The following is a 13,438-nucleotide window of genomic DNA, read 5'->3' as shown; positions in this document are numbered from 1 at the left end:
AGACTGAAAGATGTTTTATTTTGAAAAATTACCCGATTCTCTGTTACATCCGTCTATGTCAGAGGCCCCCAACCACCGGGTCACGACCGGGTACCTGGTCGCGGGATATTAGGTACTGGGCGGCACAGAAAGTTTGATTTTCTTTTCTTTATTGATTACCAGTTTAAGGATATTTATTTTGAAAAATGACGTCTGTGCGGAATGACGCAGACGTATGCGTGCATCTGCCCCGCTTGACAGGTCTCTGTCACGTGACAGGTTACCAGCCATTAGCCCTAAATTAAATGCCCACAACTGCGCCAGTGTTCTGAATTAAGGTCAAGGCATATTATCCTGAGAAAAACTTTCAAAAATCCTGCTTCCATTTCCAACCTCCTGTCTTTTTGAAGCAGGATTTTTTCCAGTGACTGTAAAGAAAACCAAACTGCGGAGTAGACCGGATGTCCGGAACATACTTCAGGTGTCATTGTCTCTTGTTAACCCTACATCAGAGTTCTCCAACCAACTAATTCTCATTATTGTAATTATTGATGACTTGCTCACCCTTTTATTGGAAATGATCAGTATTTCTCCTACGTTGAATGCATTGATTGTAAGTCGCCCTATTTCAAAATAAACTTCATTAGTGCCGTCACTTCAACTGAGTTTTTAATATAATTATGTCTTACAATTATTTCGTTTACATGTTGATTATCAATTTATGAGACCCTTACTACACCTTCATAGTGTTTATACTATAAATGCTGATTATTATTAAATGTGGCTTTCTAAATAAACACCATGATACTTTACTATACTATTAGGCATCTGACCAGGTTTATGTAATTACAACTTTAGCATTAACAAATCCTCTGCAAACGGCTGTGTGTTTACGCGTGTGTGTGTGTGTGTGTGTGTGTGTGTGTGTGTGTGTGTGTGTGTGTGTGTGTGTGTGTGTGTGTGTGTGTGTGTGTGTGTGTGTGTGTGTACTCATGTGTGGCTGCCTGAGTGTTAGAGAGTGCATTTCTAAGCTACATCTCTACCAGTGAGGTCAAAGCAGATGCGTACTACAGTACAGCGAGTTTTTCCAGCAAGCATTTTGAGTGTAGTCTCCATACAGCAGGTTTCTCCCTGCCTGAGCTTTTACACTAGCAGTAGCTTAAAAAACTATTCTCAACACAGACAAGAGGCTCTGAGTGCCTGAAGGGTTTAATGGAAATAACACTGTAGAACTCTCTAGTCAGTAGAGCTTCCTGGATATTTCCTCTTTTATAGGAAAACAAAAGAGATACGACCATGTGAGGTTGATGATCAATACCAATCAATATAATTATGCAACTGTGATGGCATAATGAAAAATTGTGTCGGTATGTGTTGAACCAATCCTTTAAAATAAATTAAGAAAAAAAAAATCTGCTGTTATTAGAATTCAAGACCAAATGTTCTAAAAAAAAACCCTCTGACCTGAAGATCAGAATGAAACAGAGCAGCGTAATCATGAAATGGAAATTAGTAATAATTTCTTTATTATTAATTAATTCACATTAATTTCATTTTTCAGTTTTATGACAACTGATCTGCAACATCATCAATAATGACAAATGACTAACGAGTTTTCTTGTTAATGGTCACAATCTACAAGATTCTGTTAAAATCAATTCACAGAGACACGTATACCAGGTTGGTTTACTTTGTACTCCTTTAAGGGGGAGGCCCAAAAAAATCTGTGCGCTTCCAATTTTAATTTCAAAGGCTTCTTTTATGCATGTGTAAAATGCCTCATAAAGACCCAAAGACCCAGAAAATGCACGACACAGTCATTGCCTGTCCTGAATAGCTCTTAAAAGATAGATGCTATCAGTGTTGGTCTACGCAATTTTTCACTGAATTATTAAATTACGGCAGAGTGAACAAGGCCTTAAAATTCTCTTTATGTCCATTAGTGTAATAGGCTAATCATACCTCTGATAGTGTGATTCTTATAAAAGAAGAAAAAAAACCTCCCGATTCTGCTGACTTGTCTCCATTTCCAAGTCTTTCATGTGCATAAAACTACCCTAAAGTTGACAATGGTTCTCCAAAAATCACAAAGCGCCATGAGCGTTTCCATCCTCCCAGCTCCTCCTCCTCTTTCATCCTAATACCTCTACTTCCCTCTATAAATGTATTATTACACTATCATTATGTTTATAGTATCCTCCAGCTTCCATTTGCAGAGACTCAGGGACTCTGTTCTGGGACTTACGTGGTCTCATTATGTCATTAAGACATTATGAGCAGGGATAGAGAGAAAATAATACCCATAATAGGAGCTATATTGGGTAAGACTAAAGTCTATGCTCCCATCATTCCTATTTGTCTCTCTAGCTCATGATCAGTTCATGTCTTCCGTTCAACATTTCAAGTACAAAACTAACTTCCTCCCAAATGAAAGCATTTAAACACAAGATTGAAATTGTGTCTGCCATAGTCCCCGTTACAGTTTTCCCTCCTGTCAATCTGTAAACTGAATTCACTCCCACTCAATCCACTCATTCCTGTCACCTGTGATGCTGCAGCCACCTGCTTCTCATCTCCAATCAGGCTCCACCTACTTAAGTTCTGTTCAGACCTCAGTTCGTTGCCAGATTGTCATTGACTCATCGTACTCTTCAGGTTTCTTGGGCTGTTGTGATTTTGCATGTTTCATGGATTTTACCTGTTTGTCTGTTGTCCTTGCCTGATCTTCTGACGACCTGTTGCAGGATTTATTTTTTTTATTAAGCTATGAATGCTGACTTCTCCTCTGATGTTCTGTATGTGGGTCCTAACCACAACCATGACAGTGTCTTCTTGAATCTATAGCCTTGACAACTCACCCCAGAATTAGGATACGCTGTCCATCCCAGTTCAGCTGTGGCCACCCGTGTGTCCATCACGGTCTCTGAAGCAAAGAGACAAAGTAGAAAGAGAGAAAAACAGTCGTTAGCCTAAAAAAATGCTATTTTGAGTATCATTCCACAGAGTTGAACAGAATTCAATTCATTCAGTGATCATTTGACACTATCATCAATGAGCAAGAAAGGAGGTGAATCCTTTTGTAGCATTTCATCCATCTCGGGTAGACTTCTGCTTAGACAAGAGACAGGGAAACAAAACCTTGGCACTTAGCTGGAAGGAACGTCTGAGAGGCAGTCATGCTATTAAATGCTGAGCTTTGAATTGTGTGCTTTGTGTTAACATGAAGCTATGCTATGTGCTTCCTACCATTGTGTGTGTGCATGTGAATGATAAGCAATTGTTTATGGATGCAACAGTGTACAGAAACAGTTGTCAAGGCCGGGCAGTATCAGGTTGTTTGTCTTACTGAGGCCATTTTCTGAATATTAGTAGGGCAGAGGGATTAAGGAAAAAGACAAAGACGTCACCTGCTTATCTAATTCTGTTAACATTTGTATAAAACCTCATGGGTTGCTTGAACATCTAGATAGTGTGCTGATTGCACAAAACATGACACTCTACTTCTCATTTCGGCTTCTCCATTCAAAGGAAGCCACACTAAATCAGTTGCCTCCATCTAACCCTGTCTTCTGCATCCTCTTCTCTCACACCAACTACCCTCATGTCTTCTTTCACTACATCCATAAACCTCCTCTTTGGTCTTCCTCTAGGCCTCCTGCCTGGCAGTTCAAAACTCAGCATCCTTCTACCAATATATTCAGTATCTCTCCTCCGGAAGTGTCCAAACCATCTCAGTCTGGCCTCTCTGACTTCATCTCCAAAACCTCTAACATGTGCTGTCCCTCTGATGTAGTCATTCCTGATCCTATCCTTCCTGGTCACTCCCAAGGAGAACCTCAACATCTTCATCTCTGCTATATTTTCCTCTTGTCCTCAGTGACACTGTCTCTAGGCCAAACAACATCACTGGTCTCACCACAGTTTTGTACACCTTTCCTTTCATTTTACCTAAAACTCTTCTATCACACCTGACACTTTTTTCCACCTGGTCCATCCTGCTTGCACAAGCTTCTCCAAGTCTTTTCTACACTCTTCATTGCTCTGGACTGTTGACCCCAAGTACTTAAAATCCTTCACCTTCTTGATCTCTTCTCCCTGTAACATCACTCTTCCACTTGGGTCCCTCTCTTTCACATACATGTACTCTGTCTTACTGCGGCTAAATTCATTCCTCTCCTTTCCAGGACAAACCTCCACTCTCTAGGTTCTCCTCCACCTATTCCCTGCTCTCACTACAGATCACAATGTCATCGGCGAACATCATAGTCCATGGAGATTCCTGTCTAACCTCATCTGTCAGCCTGTCCATCACCATAGCGAACAAGAAGGGGCTCAGAGCTGATCCCTGATACAGTCCCACCTCCACTATAAACTCCTCTGTCACACCTACAGCACACCTCACCACTGTCTTACAGTCCCCATACATGTCCTGCACCGCTCTAACATACTTCTCTGCCACTCCAGACTTCCTCATACAATACCACAGTTCCTCTCTGGTCAACCTGTCATAAGCTCTCTAGATCTACAAAAACGCAATGCAGCTCCCTCTGGCCTTCTCTGTACTTTTCTATCAACATCCTCAAAGCAAATACTGCATCTGTAGTACTCTATTTTTTGGCATGAAACCATACTGCTGCTCACAAATGCTCACTTCTGCCCTTAGTCTAACTTCAACTACTCTTTCCCATTACTTCATTGTATGGCTCATCAGGTTTATTCCTCTGTAGTTGCCACAACTCTGCAAATCTCCCTTGTTCTTAAAAACGGGCACCAGCACACTTCTCCTCCATTCCTCAGGCATCTTCTCACTATCTAAGATCCTGTTGAACAACCCAGTCAGAAACTCTACTGCCACCTCTCCTAGACACTTCCATACCTCCACAGCTTTATTATCAGGACCGACTGCCTTTCCACTCTTCATCCTCTTCAATGCCCTCTTCACTTCATCCTGACTAATCTTTGCTCCTTCCTGGACCACAACAGCCACACTTCTAGTCTTTGTTCTCTCTCGTTTTCCTCGTTCATCAACTCTTCAAAGTACTCTTTCCATCTTCCCATCACACTACTGGCACCCCTCAATACACTTCCATCCCTATCCCTAATCACCGTAACCTACAGTACATCATTTTGCCACCATGTCATGCTTCATGACATGGTATTATCAGTATTGTTCGTGTGTCTGTATGCCGAGCCAACAACCGAGCCAACAATAATACTGAAGATATTCTGTCTTGACAACCTGTATACATCAGTCTGTCCCTCCTTACTGTCCAACCTAGCATACAAGTCATCATAAGCCCCTTGTTTGGCCTTTGCTACCTCTACTTTCACCTTACGCTGCATCTCCCTCTACTTCTGTCTACTTTCCTCAGTCCTCTCAGTGTCCCACTCCTTCTTAGCTAACCTCTTTCTCTGTATACACTCCTGTACCTCCTCATTCCAACACCAAGTCTCCTTATCTACTTTCCTACCAGATGACACACCAAGTACTCTCCTACCTGTCTCCCTGATCACATTAGCTGTAGTTGTCCAGTCATCTGGAAGCACCTCCTGACCATCCAGAGCCTGTCTTAACTCTGCACTAAAAGTCATGCAGCACTTTTACTTTTTCAGCTTCCACCATTTCATCCTTTGCTCTGCCTTTGTCCTCTTCATCTTCACCACCAGAATCATCCTACACACCACCATTCTATGCTGTTTGGCTACACTCTCGCTTACCACTACTTTTCAGTCACTGATCTCCTTCAGATTATACCGTCTGTAATCATGTAATCTACCTGTGTGCTCCTACCTCCACTCTTATAGGTCATCCTATGTTCCTCCCTCTTCTGGAAGAAAGTATTCACTATGGCCATTTACAACCTTTTTGCAAAGTCAACCACCATCTATCCTTCTGCATTTCTCTCCTGGATACCAAACCTGCCCAACACCTCCTCATCACCTTTGTTTCCTGCACCAACATGTCCAATGAAGTCTGCACCAATGATAACTCTCTCACTTCTAGGTATGCTCTGCATCACTTCATCAAAGTCCAACCACAATTTCTCCTTCTCCTCCAGCTTACATCCTACCTGTGAAGCATACCTACTAACAACATTGAACATCACACTTTCGATTTCTAGCTTCAGACTCATCACTCTATCTGACACTATTTTAACCTCCAGGACATTCCTAAATAACTACTCCTTCAAGATAACTCATAGTCCATCTCTCTTCCTACCTACACCACAATAGAACAACTTGAACCCTGCTCCTAAACTTCTAACGTTGCTACCTTTCCACCTGGTCTCCTGGACACACAGTATGTATACTTTCCTCCTGTGCATCATGTCAACCAACTCTCTACCTTTTCCTGTCATAGTTCCAACATTCAACGTCGCTAATCTCAGTCATATACTCTTGGTGTTACTCTTCTCTCTCTTCCTAAGAACACACTTTCCTCCTCTTCTTCTTCGACATTAGCATGAGACACTGACATCGCAAAACAAAACCTGCCTTTCATAGTATAGTCATAGATTGTATCAGAATTTCCTATTTTACTCTGAAGTCTATTGTATGTTTTGTTTGCATGTTTGTTTGTCATCCTGGCATCTTTTGATTATAATCGGAGTTTATCATTGCATTCTCTGTGTCTTCACCTTTACACAACCCTCTCCAATGTGTTTTATTTATTTATTTATTTGCAGAGGACTTGTCGGATGTACATGTATCACAGTAACTGCTTCTTTTGTTATTCTTGCACCTCATCCTTGTACCACAGAATACTTCAAATCTGAATTGTCTTTGCTCCCAAAATTTGGATATTTAATCTGTGAACTGCACTCCCAGTGTTGCAGCCTAGCCTTTGAACTTGGTTCTTCCCTTTTCACCTGCTGGAACAGCGACACTGCCACTGTGAGGAACAAATTAAAAACTTTTTCCTCGAATTTGGATTTGCGTTAGTGTCATATCTATGAAATTAGATGCACTCTGCTCCCTACCCCCCGGCTAATCATATGACAAGGCAGAGAGAAACAAGTCTGACAGCTCACCCAAGACGTCGAACATTAGTGTTTTGATTAATTTGTGTCTTGTTGCTACACTGAAATCGGAAAACCTCATTTAACTCCAGGAAAGAAGAGACATATGGCCATAACCACAAACTACAGTTTTCTCTCTCACCCTCACACAGAAATGTAAAGAGTAATTAACTGGTTGACCTAATATTCTCAGCAGACTAAAGATTAATAATTCCCCTGAAGGGGACAGTTGTATTAAATCTCCTATTTTGCTGTATTGTATTTCATATTTTCTTGATGTTTTCCATCACAACATGCCCCCAGATATTATGCTGTAGCCAAACATAAAGACAACAAAATGAAAGTGTGGGTAATGATCTGTGAAGATAAGCTGGGGAAATGGGAAAACATAGAGTAGTTGCAATTTGTGTGTCTTTGGTTTGGACATTATCCATGATCACAGCAAATGACACCTACACATGTTGTTGTTGAAAGATCTTACAGGAAACAAATTCGAAGGCTTAACCAGGACATAAGTGTTATTTGAGAAGAGGTTCCAGCTTCCGGTGCCATCCTTCACCAAAAACCATAAACTCATAGCTGTCGTTACTGGGGATCTCACAATACCTACAATGATTCAGAAATCATTACAAATGATGGAGCACGCAATGCCTGTCATCTGCAGTTCAAGTGGCCTTGTGTTTTTACCAAGTACAATGACAATGAGTGACAAGCAACTGGTAGGGACCAAGAAAGAAAAAAGTATACTTTATTAATCCCCAGGGGGAAATTACATTATCACCCAGGTGTACATTTTTGTGTTAGTTTTACAGTTAGTGTGTACAGGCCCCTTAGACACAACCACAGCACACAAGGGGACCTGTCAGCATGGAGTTAGTACACACACACACAACATCAAACTGTACATGGGGAGGCAGATTTGCAGGCATAGACTTTCAGGGTGCACCCCAATTGAGCAGCTCCTTGAGCAGGCGCCTTGCACAAGGGTGCTTCGGCAGTGGCTGGGAGGTGAGCTGACAACTCCCACCGTCAGCTCACACTCTGGTGATGTCCCGGCCAGAGCGGGACTCGATCCACTGATGGCTGGGCGATCTGTCTTCAAGACATCTGCTCTACTGCTGAGCTACTGCTGCCCCAAGAAAGCTCTTTTATTCTCAACCAATTAGCCGAGGTAATTCAGCTGCACACATCAGCACTGCGACATATACAGGTTAAGACACGCATGCACGCACGCACACGCACGCGCGCACACACACGCGCGCGCCAGCCACAGCCTGCCTGTCTGTATGACTTGCTGTCAGCTGGGAGGACGGGAGTACGAAACAGCCATCAATGCCAGCCAGCGTTCTAGGGACTGCCAACCCTTTCTCTTGGGAAATCACAGAAACTATTAGTCAAATCACAGTCGCTTGGTAGGGCGCTTTGTGGTCCCTTTTTGTGAAGGGGTGAAAGTGGAAGATAAAAAAATCAATCAAACACTCAAGGGAGGAGCGGTTGAGCCATTTCATCTGACCTAATGATGACCATTAACAAAATATTACAGAAAGAGATGAGTAAATGGAGTATGCGAAATGACTATTAGCAACCGGGTGGGTCTCACACAGCTATCAAGTCATTACTTGCACACCTTGGCTCAGGGACTTATAAAATGTTCCTGAAGTATGTGTATATGTGTGCGTTTGAACAGTTATGCAGACAATTCACCCATATAATTTTGAGGAGGATAAAACGTTTTTTTTTTAATTATTTTAAAATGTGCTACTTATGATTACTTATAATAACTCTCTCCTTTCAAGCGGCAGTGGCTCAGTTGGTAGAGCGGGTCGTCCAATGATCACACGATCAGCGGTTTGATTCCCGCTCTCGCCCAGCTACCCCAGAGTGTGAGCTGACAGTGGGAGGTGTCAGCAAAAATAACAGTGTGTGTGTAGAGCGTGCTAACAATTTCCCTATGGGGATTAGTAAAGTATATAAAATAAAATAAAAAATAAATACGTAAAATAATTACGAAACATTTTTAGAAATTACATCACATCGGTTTATCGGTGAAATCATCCTGTGATCAAGCTTATAAATCAATCAGAAAATGAAGGAATCAATCCTTTACAATAAAAAAAGATCTGTCTTAATTGCTGGGCCACTTTGTAGAATTCGTTCTGTTATCAACTTGTTCAATAGATGTGCAAACAATAATTTGACTTGAAATGAAAAGAAATTATGGTGTTACTGCTGACACACTGATTCATGTCTTCTCGGTGCCTGTGGGTTGCAAGAGTTTAACTCTGGGTTACTACTCCAAACCATAAAACCCTCATTAAAGCAATTAGCCCTCCTTTTTCATGCCTCCCTGTTTCTGATCAGAGTAATGTCTTACACATCCCATTACTCTCTCTTCCAGTTCCATATCAAATATAGCCGCTAAGTCAGCAGCTCCATGCTTCAGACTATGAAGCTGCCGTGTCATTTCTCGAGATAACTCTCTAATGTGTATAATAAAAGTCATCTAAATATAAAATACTGCCCTGAAGATTGTAAAAACATGTCTTCTTGAAGGTGTTTACCCCCGTATTTCCATATCTATTCAGTCTAACCTCTTTGCTTTTGGCCCCCACATGTTTCCAATCAACCCATAAACCCAGTAGTACGTTACTCTGGTTGCTACCTCTACCCATTGTCAGACTGTCAACCTTTGTAGTAGACATCTCGTTGGCTCTTTATCATACTTTTTTTTTTATTTTTTGGATGCTCTGGATCTTTGTCAGACACATGCTGTCCTGACCTGTCTGCCTTGCTCATCTTTTCTTCCATCCAGCCCATCTGCTTACTCATCAAACTTAGAGGCCAACAAATACCTTTACTTTTGACAAGTGGATTTCTTATTTTGTTTCACATAAATCATGTAAGTTATTAATCATAGTATCAATGCATAGGACCGGTCCCAATATTTAATAGTTTCAGAGTAAGAATCTTTTGTTTTCTTTTCTAGCAAGACAAGCAAGTACAACTGATATCTGTAGTCCCAGAAGTCTGGAAGGTAGCCCAAAGTTCAAGTTCTCCTGCATTCATATTCTGTTATGTCAGCTCTACGTGCAAGAATCAACAAATTTGATGCTGTCAAGTTCACATGCTGTTCAGTCAAGAAGAAAATTATTAATTTGACATTGGCTGTGTCACTGAGGCTTTTAAATCTTTTGAAAAACAAAATCTTATACCCATTGATTACCTCGTCTTAAATGGATGTTCAGTGCTATAAGGCCGGAAAAAGTAATCGGACTACATCACAAAATATTAATTTTAGAACATAGTATAAAATAGATGTGGGGTGGTTGGTTGATTTGTTGTGTAAAGTTTCATTTATACTCAGTGTTCAGTACTGTATGTGTGCGTTGAGTGATACATCATTAGAAACACACATACAACTGAGGATGCGCAACAGCTGTACTATTCAAAAACCAGAATATAGGCCAAAACCAAGGCTCAACCGAGGGGCCAACAACTTCCAATCAGAGAAAACACAGCTCCTTATCATCAGTGGCAAGTGGCAGATCAATACCAAATGTTGGGCTGTTTCCATAGATGGAGAGAAAGGGATAGTGGGAGGGAGGGAGAGAAATGAATGACTGAGAGAGACTGCATTAAACATTGATGGCTCCTTGCGTTACAGATCGATAAGCCAGCCCTTTTCACACAATTACACGTCAGCAAGCAGTCAGATAACACATCACATGGAAACACATGATTACATATTGCCAACAATTAAGGCTGACGAATATCTACGAAAAGATTATTCTGAGGAGCAAGAGCAGCAGGCACGGATTCCTCGTCTCCAACATCATCGAGCCATTACGTATGACTTTAATTCTACCAATTGCAAATGAGAATGGCAACATGTCTGTGTAATTCTCTCCTTTGTGGCCACGTCTATATGATTGCATGGCTGCTGATCGATAGAACATGAGCAGAGGCGCCTCTCTGAAAATCCCTGGCTCCTCAGTCAATATGGCAGACAATTCTCTGTAGATTTCCCTTAGCATCCTATAACGCATCTTTTCCATTCATCTATTCTTTAACCTCCGCCTACCACCACTATGTCCTCCCTTTCGAGGGTGCTGGTACACTTTGTAATTCAATGAGACAATCATGTCCAGATGCTGCATGTTAGGCCAAGAGGGCCTACTCTTTGTGATTGCAGCAACAAACTGAAATAAGATCGGAGGGTTTCGAATTACATTATTGAAGAGGGTTTTATCTTCTTTCAGAAATGGAATCAAGTTGGGAGGACAAAGAGAGAGATAGAAGGGAAACGACAGACAGAGAGAAAGGCAGAGATGAAAAACTGTGAAGAGGAATCAGCGGGATTGAAATGAGCACTTAACAATGATGAAGCCCCCTGGCAGCCTGCTGAGCCTGGCATCTTAAAACGGGGCTGAAAACAAAGTGACAAATAAACAAGAGCAAAAGCTTGTGCATCTCCCACACTAATCAGTCGTCCACTCAGGGGATTTATGAATAAAAAAGAAAAATTTTTGACAGAGTGATGAATTTTTAGAACAAATTGTGTGTAAATTTAACAAACAGGGATGGTTCCCTCACTCCATCCTGGGAAATTTGACAAAATTAACATCTTTTATTGGACTGAAAGGTACTCCACGGTAAAAACTGGCACAGTCAAACTGGTTTTAAGTCTGTGACTATATTTATGTCACATCACTGCTTCAAAGTAAAAAAGAACGTGAAAGACATTAAACAAAGAAGACAATCCTTACAAATACAAATGTGACATATTTCCAATCTGTGTCACACCAAAGCTGTGTCAGTGGAACTGAATGGTTTTTGCTTTTAATAGAAGGTACAGACAGAAATACATCATAAAATACACATTACAGCCATGTCTCCCTGAAGACAAAAATGACAATGTGGTTGAGTTGAAAATTGAACAGAAAATAATCCCCCATCCTCTGAGACATCGGTGCATTGCAATGGGACACAAGTCTCTCATCGCTGAGCCAAAGACAGAATTAAATGAACAGTCTCACAAATCACAGATTGCACACACACACACACACACACACACACACACACACACACACACACACACACACACACACACACACACACACACACACACACACACACACACACACACACACACACACACACACACACACGCACAAATGTGTTCTGGGCTGGCTCACCATTGCTCACTCTTGGCTGAGCGAGAGCAAAAATCTTGAGCATGAAGGAGGAGGTCAGTATCACAGAAAGGAAAGGAAGCCAAGAGTGATAAGAGTAGAAGAGTTACCGCAGCCAAATGAGATCAGCAGCAGATGTTATGTATAAAGCCTCACATTATAAAATTAATGCACATGCAGTATCTGCAGAACCTGATGAAATTATTCTATCATCACAGCAAGGTGACATTCTCTTGACCTTCTGCATCTGGGCTGCCACATCGCATAAAACCTAAGGTTTAACCTTGTGGTACTTTGGTGAGGAACTACAGTTGTGTTAACCTCGGCTCTTACTGGTTGTAAGACAGATATTGAGAAGGGGAAGCAGAAAAATAAAGCAAACGATGCAGGGGTAATGGGAAAGGAAATTTGGATGTGTCATCAAAGTCCAATCATAAGAAACTGGTCAGTTTCATACGAGTCTTCCTTCCCTTTCTTTCTCTCTTTTCTCTTTCCTCTCTGTCCTGGTCAGGGGAGAGAGGTTAGGCACATCATTTGCATTCATTAACATTACATTAGCAGAAAGAGTGATCTTTAGAAACCAGGCTGCCGGAGAATGTCATCTTTAATTCATCACAACCCCACCAAGAACCCACCCAACCCTCTCACGCTCTCTCTTTACCTCCACCTCTTCTCCTCCCTCTTTCCTCTCCCACTCACCCATTGGTTCTCTCTCTCTCTCTCTCTCTCTCTCTCTCTCTCTCTCTCTCTCTCTCTCTCTCTCTCTCTGTCTCTCTCTGTCTCACTCTCTCTCGCCCTCTCTCTCTCTAAACTATCCTTGATCTAGGCGCATCCTCTCTCCTCCTACATTCCATTTGTTTCTTCACCTGCCATTTCAAGCCATCGTTCATCTTCTCGTCTCTTCTTTTTTTCTCGCCTTCTCCTTTCCATTACCTCTGCTTATCTATCTTTACCTTTGTCCCCTGTTACACTATGTAGGAAGTTTGAGTTCACTTCCTGTGTGAGCTCAATGCAAGAAAGGAAGGAGAAGGGATACACCCCATAACGGACACACACACACACACACACACACACACACACACACACACACACACACACACACACACACACACACACACACACACACACACACACACACACACACACACACACACACACACACACACACACACACACACACACACACACACACACACACACACACACACACACACACACACACACACACACACACACACACACACACAC

At 41.7% G+C, this 13,438-nt stretch overlaps 1 protein-coding gene across 2 annotated transcripts in view; it reads right to left on the bottom strand.

Moving 5' to 3' along the window:
* Window positions 1-13,438, bottom strand: part of LOC137611953 (ephrin type-B receptor 1-B) — a 168,561-nt gene that overhangs the window by 111,521 nt on the left and 43,602 nt on the right. For both annotated transcript variants that reach the window (XM_068340180.1, XM_068340181.1), the window contains exon 2: window positions 2,838-2,902. In XM_068340180.1, coding sequence (XP_068196281.1) covers window positions 2,838-2,902 — 65 coding nt within the window. The remainder of the gene's footprint in view (window positions 1-2,837; window positions 2,903-13,438) is intronic.

Source organism: Antennarius striatus, chromosome 18 (assembly GCF_040054535.1).
Source record: "Antennarius striatus isolate MH-2024 chromosome 18, ASM4005453v1, whole genome shotgun sequence".
Taxonomy (NCBI): domain Eukaryota; kingdom Metazoa; phylum Chordata; class Actinopteri; order Lophiiformes; family Antennariidae; genus Antennarius; species Antennarius striatus.
The sequence above is the reverse complement of the archived record's forward strand: the minus strand, read 5'-3'. Positions and strand labels throughout refer to the sequence as shown.